This window comes from Triticum aestivum, chromosome 3D, assembly GCF_018294505.1.
Source record: "Triticum aestivum cultivar Chinese Spring chromosome 3D, IWGSC CS RefSeq v2.1, whole genome shotgun sequence".
NCBI lineage: Eukaryota > Viridiplantae > Streptophyta > Magnoliopsida > Poales > Poaceae > Triticum > Triticum aestivum.
This window is the reverse complement of record NC_057802.1, coordinates 542,940,420-542,957,587: the sequence shown is the minus strand read 5'-3', so window position 1 is coordinate 542,957,587 and position 17,168 is coordinate 542,940,420. Positions and strand designations below refer to the sequence as shown.

The 17,168-nt window shown below is 45.4% G+C and overlaps 1 protein-coding gene and 1 pseudogene across 2 annotated transcripts; both read right to left on the bottom strand.

The window, feature by feature from the left end:
- Positions 1–4,456: 4,456 nt before the first annotated feature.
- LOC123076471 (E3 ubiquitin ligase BIG BROTHER-related-like) lies at positions 4,457–6,534 on the bottom strand (annotated as a pseudogene).
- Positions 6,535–6,550: 16 nt separating this feature from the next.
- On the bottom strand, positions 6,551–12,709 carry LOC123080335 (uncharacterized). Of its 2 annotated transcripts, none has more exons than XM_044503245.1 (3): positions 12,387–12,709; positions 10,209–10,303; positions 6,551–9,000 (listed from the first exon to the last, which is right to left on the bottom strand). In XM_044503245.1, the coding sequence occupies exon 3, from the start codon at positions 8,996–8,998 to the stop codon at positions 6,815–6,817; it is 2,184 nt and encodes a 727-aa protein (XP_044359180.1). In that variant the 5' UTR covers positions 8,999–9,000; positions 10,209–10,303; positions 12,387–12,709; the 3' UTR covers positions 6,551–6,814. The 2 variants fall into 2 exon arrangements, with proteins under 2 accessions (XP_044359180.1, XP_044359181.1); XM_044503246.1 differs by lacking the exon at positions 12,387–12,709 and adding an exon at positions 12,026–12,370.
- Positions 12,710–17,168: the final 4,459 nt, after the last annotated feature.

Sequence of the window (17,168 nt, the reverse complement as noted above, 5' to 3'; positions counted from 1 at the left end):
AGAGAAAACATGGTAGTAGGTACTATCTACATCATAAGAAGCTTTTGGCTTTGATTGCTATATCAGAGAATAATTTAGCTCTACCAAGGAATTATGCCACTTCTTTAATTAAAATAAATAAGTACTCCTACTACACTGTATGTCAAACGCGTTAACAAAATAAGCTTTGTTGTCGGTCCAAGGTCATTTAATCAAAACTCGAGTGCTTCTATCTTCAAATACAAAAATTAAATTCATCCAAGAAAAGGAAAATAAATCACTACCTGTGCAGCGTTTATGCGATCCTCAACATGCTCCTCTGCCTGCCCAACAAAGCAAAAGCAAAATTGCACATCAGCAACCCACAAGAAATGCGAAATGAGCTGAAAAACAAAACATACTCACAATCGTTGATCCCATCGAGGGCCATAATCTGCAGGGTCTAGCGCTGGCTCCACGTCCTGTACCTCCTCATCCTAATCAAACCCCTCCTCTTAAAAGCCTCGCAGAGCTCATCCTCGCCTTCATCCTCGCAGGTAGCCCTCACCATCAGCCTTGAGATCATCGTCCCCATCACCATGGACACCACCCGGGTGCTCCTGGTGGTGGACGCGGTGGTGGTGCTCCAGCTCCTCCTCATGCTCGTGCACGTCGTTCCCGGCCCCCGAGCTCCCATAATCGCTGCCCTCGCCGGCTCCGTTCATTCACAGCATCATGTACGCCCTCTCCTACATCGATCCAAAAGGGGTGTTCACTAGTAGAAAAAGGGCCATTAGTCCTGGTTCATAAGGGCCTTTAGTCCCGGTTCTGGAACCGGGACTAAAGGGTCTTTACTAAAGCCTCCCCCTTTAGTCCCGGTTCTTACACGAACCGGGACTAAAGGCCCTCCACGTGGCCGCTGCCTGGAGGTCCACCTTTAGTCCCGGTTGGTAACACCAACCGGTACTAAAGGAAATATTATGATTTTTTATGAATTTTTTTTTTATTTTTTTTGAATTTTTTTTTGATTTTCAAATTTCTGAATTATTTTGACCTCTAATCTCTAATCACCCATCATCACTGCTCAATTTAACCTCTAATCTCTAATCACCCCTCATCATTCCAAATCATCTAACTTCCCGGACGGTCACCCATCCTCTCACTACTCCAGCCTGACCACGCTTAACTTCCGGGTTCTATTCTCCCTCGTTTCCAAGTCTGCACTTGTTGTTTTTCTGACAATAGTAAGATGTCAATCCTATTAACCCTCAGGAATTTAGCTTGAGCATGAAGTCACACATTTCACTGTTTGAGTTTGAAACTATTGTTCTAAAAAACAATAATTATTTAGTAACACTAATATTTCTTGAATAAGTAGTTTGACCATAGATTGACCACAGTTTGACCAGATTTGACCAGAATTCAAAAAAATTGAAATAATTATTTAGTAACACTAATATTTCTTGAATAATTAGTTTGACCACAGTTTGACCAGATTTGACCAAAATTCAAAAAAACTGAAATAATTATTTAGTAACACTAATATTCTTGAATAATTATTTAGTAACACTAATACTTCTTGAATAAGTAGTTTGACCATAGTTTGACCAGATTTAACAAAAGTTCAAAAAAACAGAAATTTGAGCATAACTTTTTTTCCTTTTAGAATTTGAGGATTCTAAAAATTTGCAAACAGGCCGTAGGCTGTCTAAATCGGATGCGGATTTTCGTGCTGAACATTTTGATATATTATACTTTTTTCTGACATCGTATGCAAAAGTTATAGCCGTTTTACATTTTCCACTTTTTGCAAAACATGTCCAAATTTAAGTTTTTAAATTTTCCTAACTAGTACATGTAGTAACATAACTACATCTGGAAGGATTTTAATTTTTGAAGTTTTTATCATTTTCTTTTGCTTTTTACAAAACTGAAAAGGCGATCCACGTGGGGGGGTAGAGTTTGAAAATGGGACCTTTAGTACCGGTTCGTGCCATGAACCGGTACTAATGCCTCAAACCCCATTAATACCGGTTGGTGGCTCGAACCGGGACTAAAGGTCTAACCTTTAGTACCGGTTGATGCCACGAACCGGTACTAATGGGCATCGCACCCTTAGTCCCGGTTCGTAGCACCAACCGGGACTAAAGGTCCCATTTGAACCGGCACTAATGCCTGTACGGTGCCCTAGCCGCTCGAACCGGGACTAATGCTCACATTAGTCCCGGTTCGTAATGCAACCGAGATTAATGCTCTTTTCTGGCCGAACCAAAGCCCTGTTTTCTACTAGTGGTTATATATTGGTCGCAACCTTAAAAAAATTAAAACATCAGGATATCAGTCACGCACCTCGGAACCCTAGGGACAGGGATGGGACGGACGGGGCCGCGAGATCTAGCCAACTTGCCTACTCCTAGGGGTCGGCGTGGACCTGGCTGAGGGCCGTGAACGGGCACCGCGCCGCGCCTCGTCAGCGGCCCCCTCCGAAAGCGTCGGCTGGCGGGTTCTGATTCGGGCTAGGGTTGCGGTCGGCGTTAGGCCTCTTGCCGTTGCTACTCCCTTTTGAATCCTATTTGGGCGTGGTAGTGCGGTGCGGGACGAAAAGCACAAAAGTCAGAGCAAGCATATGTGGCATCATCAGACTGGAACTACTTGGAGAAGTTCCTTTGTAGTTGAGGCTGGATCCAATTCATAGCATACCTTGGGGGAGTCCTGGATATGAAATGGCACCTGGTGCGAAAACCGCATCATTTCCTCCGTTGGAATCCTCCTGCTCTTTGCTGGGTCAGAAAGTGGCTTGAACACGGACACAAAACCAGGAATTTTCACAAAAAACTAAAAAGTGGCTTGAACACAGACACAAAACCAGGAACTTCCACAAAAATTACTCAGTTCTACCCATTGGGGCCAGCAAAAATTGCAAAGATATACCAATTGATACCAATTGATACCAATTAATAGGGACCATAGAAGTTACAAAGATCGATTGGTAACTTCATGTACTGGCCGGATACAGCCAGACGAGCATCCGGTAGCCATTAAGGAGCTAGAGGTTGAGGACACCGGATGCAGCCAGATGGGCGTCCGGTCGACTTGTGCGATGGGTCCTCCACGTACTGGCCGGCATCTCTGTCTCTCTCCCTCTAAGAAGTAAAAACATGCAGGACCGTGGACTCTCCCGCAGAAGCGTTTGGCGGCGAGTGCTACGTTACCTCTGCTTGCTTGGTCATGCATTGACGAGCGAGGTTGGAGCCTTGGAGACGCCGTGCGTGCATGCAGTGCATGAATGCATGCAGCTACAGGTTGAGGAGGCCAGCTGCGTCCAGATCTGCAACGATAGAAAAACTTTATCGCATGTTTTATTTACAATGTAACCTATTATCAAATGAAATGCGGCCAGAGTAACCTGCAAAACACCTAGGTGCCTACTGAAATATGCCCGGAGTAACCAGAAACCTAAGCAGAAGAACTGCCCCCGAAGCAAATCAACATCACACAAGATTTTATCAGGCGCAACAATGGAAGATGCTTTACCTGAAAGCTCGTGAATCATGACGAGTTGATGATGACCAATTTTTACATTTGAAAAACATGGCAGCAACAGCCTGAAGAACACAGGGGATTACCCGCTAAGAAGACACCATACAGAAACAAGGTTACAACCAGCTCAGCAGGAGATAAACAACATAAGTATATACAGGTAGAACCTGATAAGGCAGGAGTAAACGTTGATTTCTTGTACACAACACTACATAAGTTACATGCTCATTCATTTGCATATTTCTACTTATCTATACTATATGTGCAATAATATAAAATGGGACTTTCATATATGGTATATTCAAGTCTCATCAGACATCACAATCATTATGCCCTAATTTTCAGCATTAACTGGTGATAGAACCTTAACTTTGAGCATTAGTATGAATTCACACACAGTCATGTTAGCAAGATCAGAAGCTTTCAATTTAACTTGAATTTGAACAGAAATTTGCTAACACAAAAGTATCATGATACATCGGATCATTTACAGTGAAAAGTAAATGGTCATGACATGTAAATAATTGCACACAAGACATCATACTTAAATACTCACCATATATGTATGCTGCTGAAACATCTACGGACATATTACATTAAGCAGTTTCAATGCAATTTTTAGAAATACCCATTTTTACATACACTATTGGAGGTGCCAAAATTCTACAAGGAATACCAATAGCCCATTATATAAAACCCTAAACAAAAATACAATCGCCACACCTGAGTTCTAGAGACCCAAGACATCTAAAAATACAAATACTAAAATATGTATAAAAAAGTGGTGCACAGGTATAAAGGAACCCTACATTTTCTATTAAGGTGACTAGATTAATAAGCATAGAAGTGTGGTTGTATAGTAGAGGTACAAAGGAACCCTACATTTTCCATGGCGCAGGTGTGATTGCCTGATATGCTTCATACCATGAAAACATAGGCAATCCTCATCTATGGGGAACTATATGTTCTAACAATAATAACTAGGTTGAAAGTGGCATTGTACCTTATTTATTTGACGCCACTGAATAATGCAGTCAGGATGGTATGAATGCTTGCAGGGAAGTGCAACCAAGGATTCACCTTTCTCAAATTCCCTACGACAAATTACACATCTACCAACAATAATTACATGTTAGCATGCCACTTCAAAATATATATTATTGTAAGGCTATGAAACTTAAAAGTATTTGAACGTATTGTTCTGTGTTGCCATCTTGCATATCTTTTGTGTTGTAAGTTACTGAAGCTAAGGAAGCAAGTGTATCAGCAGAGAGACCTCTACTTTCTGTACCAACCACTTCACCCAATGCAACTAATTCCTAAAATCATGACTAGAAGTCTAGAACCATTAGCATTGCCTCTTGGAACTTCAGTTGCAAGCCCGGGCACCAAAGGGAATAAAGGAAAAATTACTTACCTCATAAGAGTACTTATGTGGATCAACCTTGCGATGAATGTGTTTCTTCAGTAACATGCCGATTTGTAAATGTGAGGTACCCTGTCAAATTTGGCTGGTTTTAATAAGTAAGCAAAAATACGATACCACAATTTGAACAAAGATAAAGTTCTCCATGCATAAATTTGACGAATTGGAGGTGCATGCCACAATCCCCGGAGAAAACATGGCAGGAGGTAAGTGTTACCACTTATAGCATACTATCTACATCATAAGTTGCTTTTGGCTCTACCAAGGAATTATGCCACTGCTTCGATTAAAATAAATCCCTCCTACTACACTGTATGTCACACGCATTAACAAAAATAAGCATTGCTATCGGTCCAAGGTCATTTAATCAGAACTTGAGTGCTCCCAACTTCAAACTTCAAATACAAAAATTAAATCCATCCAAGAAAAGGAAACATAAATCACTACCTGCGCAGCGTTTATGTGATCCTTAACATGCTCCTCTGCCCGCCCTACAAAGCAAAAGCAAAACTGCACATGAGCAAACCACGCTAAATGTGAAATGAGCTAAAAACCAAAACATACTCACAAACGCTGATCCCAGCGAGGGCCATAAGCCATGTGACAACATGTACTCTGCAGGGTCTAGCGCTGGCTCCATGTCCTGCACCTCCTCATCCTAATCGAACCCCTCCTCTTCAAAGCCTCGCAGAGCTCGTCCTCGCCTTCATCCTCGCATGTAGCCCTCACCCTCAGCCTTGAGATCATCGTCCCCATCACCATGGACAACACCCGGGTGCTCCTGGTGGTGGACGCGGTGGTGGTGCCCCAGCTCCTCATGCTCGTGCTCGTCGTTCCCGGCCTCCGAGCTCCCATAATCACTGCCCTCGCCGCCTCCGCTCATCCGCAGCATCATGTACGCCCTCTCCTACATCGATCCAAAAGGGGTGTTATATATTGGTCGCACCCTCAAAAAAAAAAATTAAAAACATCAGGATATCAGTCGCGCACCTCGGAACCCTAGGGACGGGGACAAAACGACCAGGGCCGCGAGATCTAGCCAACTTGCCTGCTCCTGGAGGTCGGCGTGGACCTGGCTGAGGGCCGTGAACAGGTGCCGCTCCGCGTCTCGTCGTCGGCCTCGGCCACCGCAGCAGCCCCCTCCGGAAGCGTCGGCCGGCGGGTGCTGATTCGGGCTAGGGTTGCGGTCGGCGCCGGGCCTCTCGCCGCCGCTGCTCCCTTTTGAATCCTGCTTGGGCGCGATATATAGTGCGGTGCGGCACGAAAGGGATCTGGTATATATACTCCCTCCGTTTCTAAATATAGGTGCCAGATCAGAGTTCTAGAAACCTAGTAAATCATTTCATATCATCATCTGGTTTGATCAATAAGGCTAAATAGACGCATAGAATTTTCACAGGTGCAACAAAACTTTGATAAGGTAACATATTAAAAAGGTCTAACAAAGCCAAATGTCTTGAGTGGCAGTAAGACAAAACGATTTACCTGAAAGCTGAGCCAAGAGAAGTGTCCAGATCAATTTGTCCATTCCAAGAAACAACACAGCGACATGCTTGGCTGCAACCATAAAGAAACCATGAAATATCATATTTAACTAGTCCAACAGGCATGTTCAGGGAGTTGAGTACATTTTTCTCCGCAAAAGAACACTTTAACCCAGGTATATTTCATTGTTCAAAAACCCAGCTATGTTAAACCTTAAACAAGGATGCTGCTACATAACACAACATGGGGGTATACATGGGGAGTATACTACAGGTCACCAGCACAACCTGGGAACATATGGTACAGCACTAGACAAACCGTACCACCCAACTAACTCCAGGTTGAAACAAGTGAAAGAAGGAAAAACAGTGAAGCAGGAGCACAGAACAAGCGCATGTAGCATCATCAGACTACTTGAAGAAGTTCCTTTGGAGTTGAGCCTGGATCCAATTCATAGCATCCCTTGGGGGAATTGTGAGCTTCTTCACCAGTAAGGATATGAAACGGCACCTGGTGCGAAAACCGCGTCATTTCCTCCTCTGGAATCCTCCTGCTCTTTGCTGGGTCAGAAAGTGGCTTGAACACAGACACAAAGCCAGGGACTTTCTCAATGGGCATGACAGAAAGGCCTTCACTTGGGCTGTAGCTGTCAAGAACCTGCACCAAGTCATACTTGTACATTGTCTCATCAGGTACAAGTTCATCCCAGTCGGCAGACCAGTTCTGGTACAGGGCCCAGATATCACCTTTCCGTGGAAGAATTCTGATGATTCTTCTACCTGGACCTTTCTGACATGCGACAAGATGAGAGAATTTATTCAGCTCGTCAGCATCTTCGGATGCACCAGGCTTGAAATCGCCACAGGTCTTGGAGAATCCACATGAGAGCCAGTCTGAAGCCCCAAACTCGTCGGGATTATCCGCCTTGAGGAATGCAAATGTAACCTTAAAAGGGCGTCTGGAGTGCACTGTCTGGATCAAAGCATAGTAGCGAGGCATGCCATCTTCTTCATCATATGTGGCCCACACTTGATCCTTCTGGAAAGAGTTCCCAGAATGATCACCAAAGGCATAGAAATCTGCATCAGGGACAAGCATTTCATCGGGAGATGGCTCTTGTTCCCTGCGGCTTCTCCTGGTGTAAAAAAGCCGTATTTCAGGTTTCTTCCACTCCCATGACCCCATTTCTTCTGAACCGGCATGCTTCCTCTTCTCTGCCCTCTTTCTTTCACTGGTCAGTTTCTTCCCATTATCTTCTTCTGGATGAACTGAACTACTTCGTTGTGTCCTCTTCATTTTCTTGGCATCAACTGCTGTGCTGCATGTGGCCGCTTTGTTTGTTCTCTGACTAGTCTGCATCTTTCGTCCATTCTCCATATCAGCCTTCTTCCTGTTGAACTCCTCTAATTTGTCCCGAAGTTGGAGTTTCATCTTGTTAATTAGTAAGTTTCGCATATCCAACTTCTCCATCTCCTTGATGAAGCTGCTCCCTGCAGATACAGGACAATTAGAAGTTTCCTTGCGCCTCTTCGCTCCCGATGCCCGGTCAGTGGAGCGAGCCTTCATTTTGGCTTTGTTCTGTGAACTTGAGTCACCATCAAGGCCAGAGCTTGTTGACTGCGGCGCCACTTTCTTGTATCGCTTCTTTGCGGCTTCCTTTTCCTTCGTTGCTGCAGCTTTTCTAGGGATTGATGATCCGGAAGAGCCTGAAACAGTACCATGTGTCTGTTGCACTGAATGTGAAAAAGTGTGTGCACCACCTGCAGATCCCTGAAAAGAGCACCGCTGCTGCATAGGATTATGATGATTCCGGCTACCACTAGCCACTCCTGTTCCTGCCATTCCCTCACCAGGACATGCTGTGCGACCCCTACTAGTATTAGTATCCATTGACTTTGGTTGGTAGGTGTGACTTGAAGTAGGCGGAGGAGGAACTTCTTCAGCCTTAAAAGGTTTATGGCACTCTGGGCATATCATATATTGGTTCACGTATTGCCTTGGGTACTCAAAGTTCATGCGACAAGAAATGCAGACTGTCCAAAATGTGCTTAGCTTTGGGATATTTGGAGGAGGCACATTGGGAGGTGAGGCTGGACCAGTATTTTGCCTGCAGAAGCCATTCATACTTGGCATGGATGAACTGGAAGTGTTATCAACACTTACTTGGGAGTTGTTCTGAAGGACTCGTAAAGAGCTCATATGCCTCCTCTGATCATGAAGTATTCTCTTGTTTTTGTCAGACAATACATTCCAAGCATCTGAGATGAGATTGAAAGCACTATCAGCACCAACGAAACTGTTCTTGTCTGGATGAGTTTGTAAGGCCAGCTTCTTGTACTGCTTCCTGATAGTCTCCTCATCAGCCCAGGTTGATACTTCTAGGATGCCATACCAGTCATTCTCCCCTTCAAACTTTTTCAGTGACCTTAGGTGGACATCCAAGGCTACAATCATCTGATCGATGCCCTCAAGATCGAAAAGACCCTTTGCTTTCAAGGCAAACTTCCTTGCGCCCGCAAAATCGTTCACCTTGTACTTCCTTTCAGCCATCTCCTTTGATCTGATCGCTTCATCTTTGTTGCACTCCATATCTGTAGAAAATACTGTGTCAGCCTTGTTTCATAAATCAGTCATAACGTTCAAATAAGTATTGTGATAAGCTGCCATCGTATCAAATTTTAAAATACTTCATTGAGGGAGTGCACAAAATGTGGAGTACACTGCCCGTGCACTCGTCTCTATGGTACCAAATCCATATCCATATAACACATTTTATTGAAACAAAAGCAAAGAGAGATAACACATGATTGGGTACAGCAGCATTCAAACAGAAGAAAACAAGGGCACTACTAACACATCAAAATCCATGCATGAAGTGCTATGTTTAGTTTACAACCACGTCCTAATCAAAAGAATTGGACATGCTACTAGAAAACTGGATGCGGTTACTAAATTCCAAGTAGTAAGGTCATTCACGAATATGCGCTTCCACAATTCCAGCATGTGCAATTGAATAAAAATAAACAATCAATCTGAAAGAAGCCGCATTCGGACCATGGAGTGAGTTTATGGTTGACTGCTTACTATTTCAAGGGTTCATACTTGATCTGTACCTTTAAGTCCCTAGTCCAAATTAACTAGTTTCAACCATTACAGAAATCTAGACAGTAATCAATACGAAAGCCATGCTAAACAATAAAGAGCAGCATACTCTCCAATCAGCCTAGAGAGATTTTAGCTAGATACAAAAACTACAATAGCGAGGCAAAGTTGATCAAAATGTCTCCAGCAACTCACAGCATGCAAAAGGATTAGTGTTTGGCGTACACACTGTTGGGCGAGTTAATATCTGACTGCTGTTTCCCCAAAGTTGATACTTAATCTAGACCCTAGCAGCCCTAGTAGTCCAGTACTGCCAAATTATGAACTAAAGCTAAAAAATAAATAATCTTTCCCAAGCAATGCTAAACAGTAGATGAGCAGAACACTTTCCAATCATGGCAGAGAGATCCCACCCCAAAACAGCAAACTGTAGACCTAGACAAACTGATCAAGCAAAGCATCCCCCCCACCCACCCCACCCCCCAAAAAAAACAAAAAACAAAAGGAGTGGCGTTTCACTTTCGCACCATCCAGCAAGTTAATTGCCTCTTGCTGTTCCCAAAGCTGATGCTTAATCGATCATAGAACTGAAGATAAACAGCAATCATGTCGAACCAATGCTAAACAATATTGCGAAGAACACTCTCCAATAAGCACAGGGAGATTCTACTTAAACCTACATAGTAGCAAGACAAACCTGATCAAGCGTTTCCCACAATAACAACTCACGGCACCGAAACACGAGTGCGGCAATGTGCAGCTGCTGCTTCTAATCACGGGGAGGAAACGAACCTGTAGAATATTTTGTCAGCCTTGTTTCATAAATCAATCATAACATTCAAGTAAGTATTGTGATAAGGTACCATAGTATCAAATTTTCAAATACTTCATTGAGGGAGTGCACAAAATGTTGGGTACACTGCCTGTGCACTCGACTCAATGGCGCCAATTCCATATTCATATAGTAAACATTTAACTGGAACAAAATCGAAGAGAGATGACGCATGATTGCAAACAAAAGCATTCCACAAGAAGAAAACAAGGGGACGACTAACACGTCAAAGGCCAACCACATCCTAATTAAAAGAATCAAACATGCTACTAGAAAACTAGACTTGGTTATTATGTTCCCAAACAGTAAGGTCTTTAACGAGTATTCGGTATACTGCATTATTTAAGGGAAAATATTACCATCCTTGCACGCATTCCAAAAGAAGCAAATTAGACTACAACTAGTACAAGAAACTCTTCAGCATTAGCATTTATGTTTAGGTTTCACAGTAATTATTATCTTTAACAGCTATGATGTCCCAGTAGTTGAATTCATCATCAGCTACTATGTTTTCTCAAGACTATGACCATTGATTAAACTGCCTGAAATGTTTAATAACCCTGCACGTGCAGTTATCTCGATCCCGCCAAATCCAGTATTCACACAAAACTACACATTTCATGAGACACTAGCAGGTCTCAACACTTGCACCTTTGTGTTACTGAATAAAATTAATCAAACAAATCAAAAGAAGCCACATTTTGCGCCATCTAGTGAGTCAATGGTTGATTGCTTACTATTCCAGTAGTTCATACTTGATCTGTACCCTTAAACACCTAGTCCAATTTAACTAGTTTCAATCATTACGGAAATCTAGACAGTAATCGTATCAAAGCCATGCTAAACAATAAAGAGCAGCACACTCTCCAATCATCCTAGAGGGATTCTAGTACGAAAACTACACACGAGGCAATGTTGATTGTCGTTCAAAATGTCCTGAACAACTCACAGCATGCAGAAGGATCAGCGCTTTGGTGTAGGCCATTGGGTTAGTTAATATCGGCTTGTTGTTCCCAAAATTGATACTTAATCTGAACCCTTGCATTCTAGCACTCTCAATTATAAACTATAAGCTAAACAGTAATCATGCCCAAGCAATTGTAACAGTAATAGGCAGAACACTCTCCAATCATGTCAGAGAGATCCCACCCAAATACAGCGAACTACAGACCAAGCCAAACTTGATCAAGCAAAGCATCTCTCAAGAAAAAAGGAGTAGCGCTCCGCTTTCGCGCCATTGTGCGAGTTAATCGCCGTTTACCGTTTATAAAGCTGATGCTTAATCAGTCATAACACTGAAGATAAACAGTAATCATGTCGAACCAATGCTAAACAATAATGGGAAGAACACTCTCCAATCATCACAGGGAGATTCTACTTAAACCTGCATACTAGCAAGCACAAAACTCGATCAAGCATTTACCCCCAAGAACAAGACCTCGCGGCACGGGAACACGAACGTGGCAATGTGCGGCGCCGCTTCCAATCACGGGGAGGAAACGGAGGTTCCAACCCGCGTATGTGTAGAGCGCACAGGAAACGACGATTCCAACCCGTGTATGTATGTGTAGAGCGCACACGCGAAACAAATCGGAGTCCAACCTGGGAACGGCAACCAACCAACCAACCAACCCACGGAGAAGCGCACCCAAACCCCAGGCAGATTGAACCAATGCACCCACCCAAAGGGGCGCCGCCGGGCGTGGCGGCGGAGCCTACGCGATCGCCATCGGTCCAGGACCCTCCGGATAGGAGCCCCGGAACCCCCGCGGGCCGCCGCCGATTCGCGCCGGTGCTCGAAGACGCCGGCCGGTATCTCTGTCTTCCCCTGTATGTAGAAAAAGAGGCCTTTCGTCCCGAAGCAAGTGTCCCGAACCAAACCCAACCAAACCCAACGGAAGTTACGGGACTTCTTCGGCGACGGCGGCCGGCGGCGGCGAGCGAACCAGGCGAGAATCGCGCGGGCGGTTTTGAACGCGTCGCCCAATTTTTGCGCGCAAGTAGAGAGCAGCGGGCGGAGAGGAGGAGGGGGGTGGCGCTCACCTCGTTTTCGTCGAGAGGCAGGGACGGGACGGGGGACCCGGCGGGCAGAGAGGAGGGCGGCTCCTCCTTCTCGCTCGGTTCGGTGGATTTGATTTCTGATGATGGGAATTCTCTTTTTTGTTTGCGAAGAAGATTAAAAATGTATGTTTGGGTGTGTGTGGGTGAGAAGGGTGACGGCGCAGAAGCCGGAGTAGGAAATCGAATCGGGAGGGGAGTCCGGTTTAAATACGAGACCGAGCGGAGTTTGGAAACGAAACCCTAGCGAGCGAGAGAGCAACGGCGAATTGCGAATTTTGGAGACCAAAAAAATCGCGGGCGGCGCGTTCGCGAGTTTCGTAGTACCAGTTTTGTTCGTGGTGGCACGGTGAGCGGCGCGTTCCTTGTCTCGGTTTCGGCACGTCACGGCCTCTTGCGTCACACTCGTGAAGCGGTGGGCGGACCCGGCCGGAACAAATATTCGGTGGGTGCACCGAGTTTGACTTTTTTTCCCCTCTAAACACAACACAGTACAGAAACAGACGCTTACACATGCCCATATACATTTACCCTATGACGGGCACACACACAAACCTTATCCCTATGAGCATTTTCGGAAGCTTGAGCCCGCATAACAATTTAAGATTGACGGAATTACCACAGGCGCCTCTTGTTGCTCTATGGGAACGTCTCCTTCGAAAAAACAATTATGCGTGACCATCCTCCTCTCGTTGCTCTTCTCGCCTGCACCGTTGCCTGCTGCCTCCCCTCACTGCTTGTAGCGCCGCCTTTGACCGCTTTTGGCCGTCTCCACTCCCTCCGACAACGGCATGGACAACGCCTTTGACCTCTGCGTATGATTCCATCAGTTTGGAGTAGGATCCGACGAGTTCAACGGTTGTTATGCCTCCGACAATCGGCCGCCACCGCCTTGGTCAGCACCTCGTCCACCCTGTCTAATAAGAGCTTGACGCGGAGGTGGAAAAGCCTATGTCGTCGCGTGCAGGCGGCGGCTTGCCCCGTCAAGACCACAACGATCCACATCGACAGGGCCGAAGAAGAAGACAGGGAAAGGCCACACCTTTGCCCCTCCTCGCTTCGTCCCAACGATAGGTGGAACTAGGGAGCCTTCCCTATCCTACACTGGACCATAAATGGCGATGAGGTAAAAGAAATTCATCATTTGCCTTGTGTTCGTTTTTTCTTTGATTGAATGCGGGTTGACCGTGGAAAATATGCAATGTTTGTAATTTAGCAATGATTTTGTCAGAGGGGTCGACCCTCAACAATGAATTGTTTCTCGATAGTATGATGAGTGATTCCGGGACAAATGATGTCGATGTCAAGGGCGCATCGTTGTCTTTTTTTTATCATACATCCGACCAAGATACGAAATTTGACCAATTCAAACCCTCCCCCTATGAATGCACACACACACTACCCCCTGTGAGTATCTCCGAGAGACTGAGCCGACACAACATCTTGAGATTGACAAAGTCACCACACGTGCCTCCGTAGTCTAAGGAAATGTCTTCTAGAAAAATAGTTTGGCGTGACCCCCTCGTCTCGCAGCTCTTCTCGCCTCGCCTCCCCTCACTCGTCATAGCCCCGCCTTTGACTGCTTCTGGTCGTCCCCATGTTAGGGAACGTAGCATGCAATTTCAAAAAAATTCCTACGATCACGCAAGATCTATCTAGGAGATGCATAGCAACGAGAGGGGGAGAGTGTGTCCACGTACCTCCGTAGACCAAAAGCGGAAGCGTTAGGTTAACGCGGTTGATGTAGTCGAACGTCTTCACGATCCAACCGATACAAGTACCAAACGTATGGCACCTCCGTGTTCAGCACACGTTCAGCTCGATGACGTCCCTCGAACTATTGATCCAGTAGAGGGTCGAAGGAGAGTTCCGTCAGCACGACAGCGTGGTGACGGTGATGGTGATGTGATATGCGCAGGGCTTCGCCTAAGCACTACGACGCTATGACCGGAGGAGTAAACTGTGGAGGGGGGCACCGCACACGGCTAAGAGAACAATTGATGTGCCTTTGGGGTGCCCCCTGCCCCCGTATATAAAGGAGGAGGGGGGAGGCCGGCCGGCCCTAGGGGGCGCGCCAAGTGGGGGGAGTCCCACTAGGACTCATAGTCCTAGTCGGCTCCCTCCTTCCTTCCAACGGAGAGGGGGAAAGGGGAAAGAGGGGGAGAGGGAAAAGGAAAGGGGGGCCGCGCCCCCACCCCTTGCCCAATTCGGATTGGGCAGGGGGCGCGCGCCACCTCTTGTGGCCTGCCTCCCTCTCTCCACTATGGCCCATGAGGCCCATTAACTTTCCCGGGGGGGGGGGGTCCGGTAACCTCCCGGTACTCCGAAAAATCCCCGAACTTCTTCGGAACCATTCCGGTGTCCGTATATAACCTTCCAATATATCAATCTTTACCTCTCGACCATTTCGAGACTCCTCTTCATGTCTGTGATCTCATCCGGGTCTCCAAACAAACTTCAGTCACCAAAACACACAACTCATAATACAAATCATCATCGAACGTTAAGCGTGCAGACCCTACGGGTTCGAGAACTATGTAGACATGACTGAGACACATCTCTGGTCCATAACCAATAGCGGAACCTGGATGCTCATATTGGTTCCTACATATTCTACGAAGATCTTTATCGGTCAAACCGCATAACAACATACGTCATTCCCTTTGTCATTGGTATGTTACTTGCCTGAGATTCGATCGTCGGTATCATCATACCTAGTTCAATCTCGTTACCAGCAAGTCTCTTTACTCGTTCCGTAATGCATCATCCCGCAACTAACTCATTAGTCACATTGCTTGCAAGGCTTATAGTGATGTGCATTACCGAGAGGGCCCAGACATACCTCTCCGATACTCGGAGTGACAAATCCTAATCTTGATCTATGCCAACCCAACAAACACCTTCGGAGACACCTATAGATCATCTTTATAATCACCCAGTTACGTTGTGACGTTTGATAGCACACAAGGTGTTCCTCCGGTATTCGGGAGTTGCATAATCTCATAGTCAGAGGAATATGTATAAGTCATGAAGAAAGCAATAGCAATAAAACTTAACGATCATTATGCTAAGCTAACGGATGGGTCTTGGTCATCACATCATTCTCTAATGATGTGATCCCGTTCATCAAATGACAACACATGTCTATGGTCAGGAAACTTAACCATCTTTGATTAACGAGCTAGTCAAGTAGAGGCATACTAGGACACTCTGTTTTGTCTATGTATTCACACATGTACTAAGTTTCTGGTTAATACAATTCTAGCATGAATAATAAACATTTATCACGATATAAGAAAATATAAATAACAACTTTATTATTGCTTCTAAGGCATATTTCCTTCAGTCTCCCACTTGCACTAGAGTCAATAATCTAGATTACATTGTAATGATTCTAACACCCACGGAGTCTTGGTGTTGATCATGTTTTGCTCATGAAAGAGGCTTAGTCAACGGGTCTGCAACATTCAGATCCGTATGTATTTTGCAAATCTTATGTCTCCCTCCTTGACTTGATCGCGGATGGAACTGAAGCGTCTCTTGATGTGTTTGGTTCTCTTATGAAATCTGGATTCCTTCGCTAAGGCAATCACTACTGCAGGATGGTCCAAACGCGACACTACGATCAGTGACCCTTCGACGAAACTGTGTGCGATGCCATAATCGCAAACGGTGGTGTAAAGGAACCGTCAAAAAAGGTGCAAAATGTTTGCGATGACGGATGCATCAAACACGGTTCAGATTTTAGTTGCGCGTGCGATGCTGGGCATACGGTTCAGTTCAATTAACTGTTTGCGATGAGGAGGAACAAAAGAAACGGGCAGCTAGATGAAGATGTGTGCGATATACAGCATACGGTTCACTAGGATGAACTGTGTGTGATTAGGCAACACAATGGAAAACGGTTCAACTAAACAAGATGTGTGTGATACGCGGCAAACATGTCCGTAATCAGAAATGTGTGCGAAGACTAATAATAACACAGACGAGTGCTGCTAATAAGTCGTGTGATTTTCTCTGTCTACAGAAGAATAACATGTATATATATATATATAACTGAAATAAACGTATAATTACATAAGTGACTATATAGATCATTCGCATACCTCTCAATAAACAATTGCATGCATTCTAAAGTAGGAGAAACGATCGTCTAGTCATCTACTTCTTGTGACGCTCCCGCCACTGCTCTGTGGCTCGATCCCTCATCTGGGGAAGGAAGAAGACACTTCCTCATGTCAACGATCCGCCTGTCCATCTCGTAGCTTGTGTACGCGTCCTTAGCCGTGTACTTGACATGTTGTTCATCCAGTCTCTCATTCCACACACTGTGCCAGGCGTTCTTGTCCTTCTTGCTCTCATTCTTCATCTTCATGTAGTAGGGGTCGATGATGGCCGAGACGAGGTCAACCAGGGAGTTTAGTTTGTTTTTGTCGCTGCCCCAGACCTTATAGTGGTGCTGGATGTTGACAAGATTCGGGCATTTCAAGCCCAAAACCTTGAGCGCTTTTAGATCGTTGGTGGTGTCCACCGTAGCGAAACTGTAGTCGGAGCTGTTGACAAACCTGGAGAAATGCTCGCAAGGCCTTGTGGCAAGGTGGTAGTGGTAGACGAGGACGTCATGTCGCACGCACAACTGGGCAACGGCAACCTTCTAATCGTGCCCGGCATGACCGATGGTGTACTCGAGGTCAAAGCCGGCCACTTGGTACTTGTCCTCGGCAAGGAACTGCTCCATAGTTTGGATGGAGCTCTCCACCGAGACCG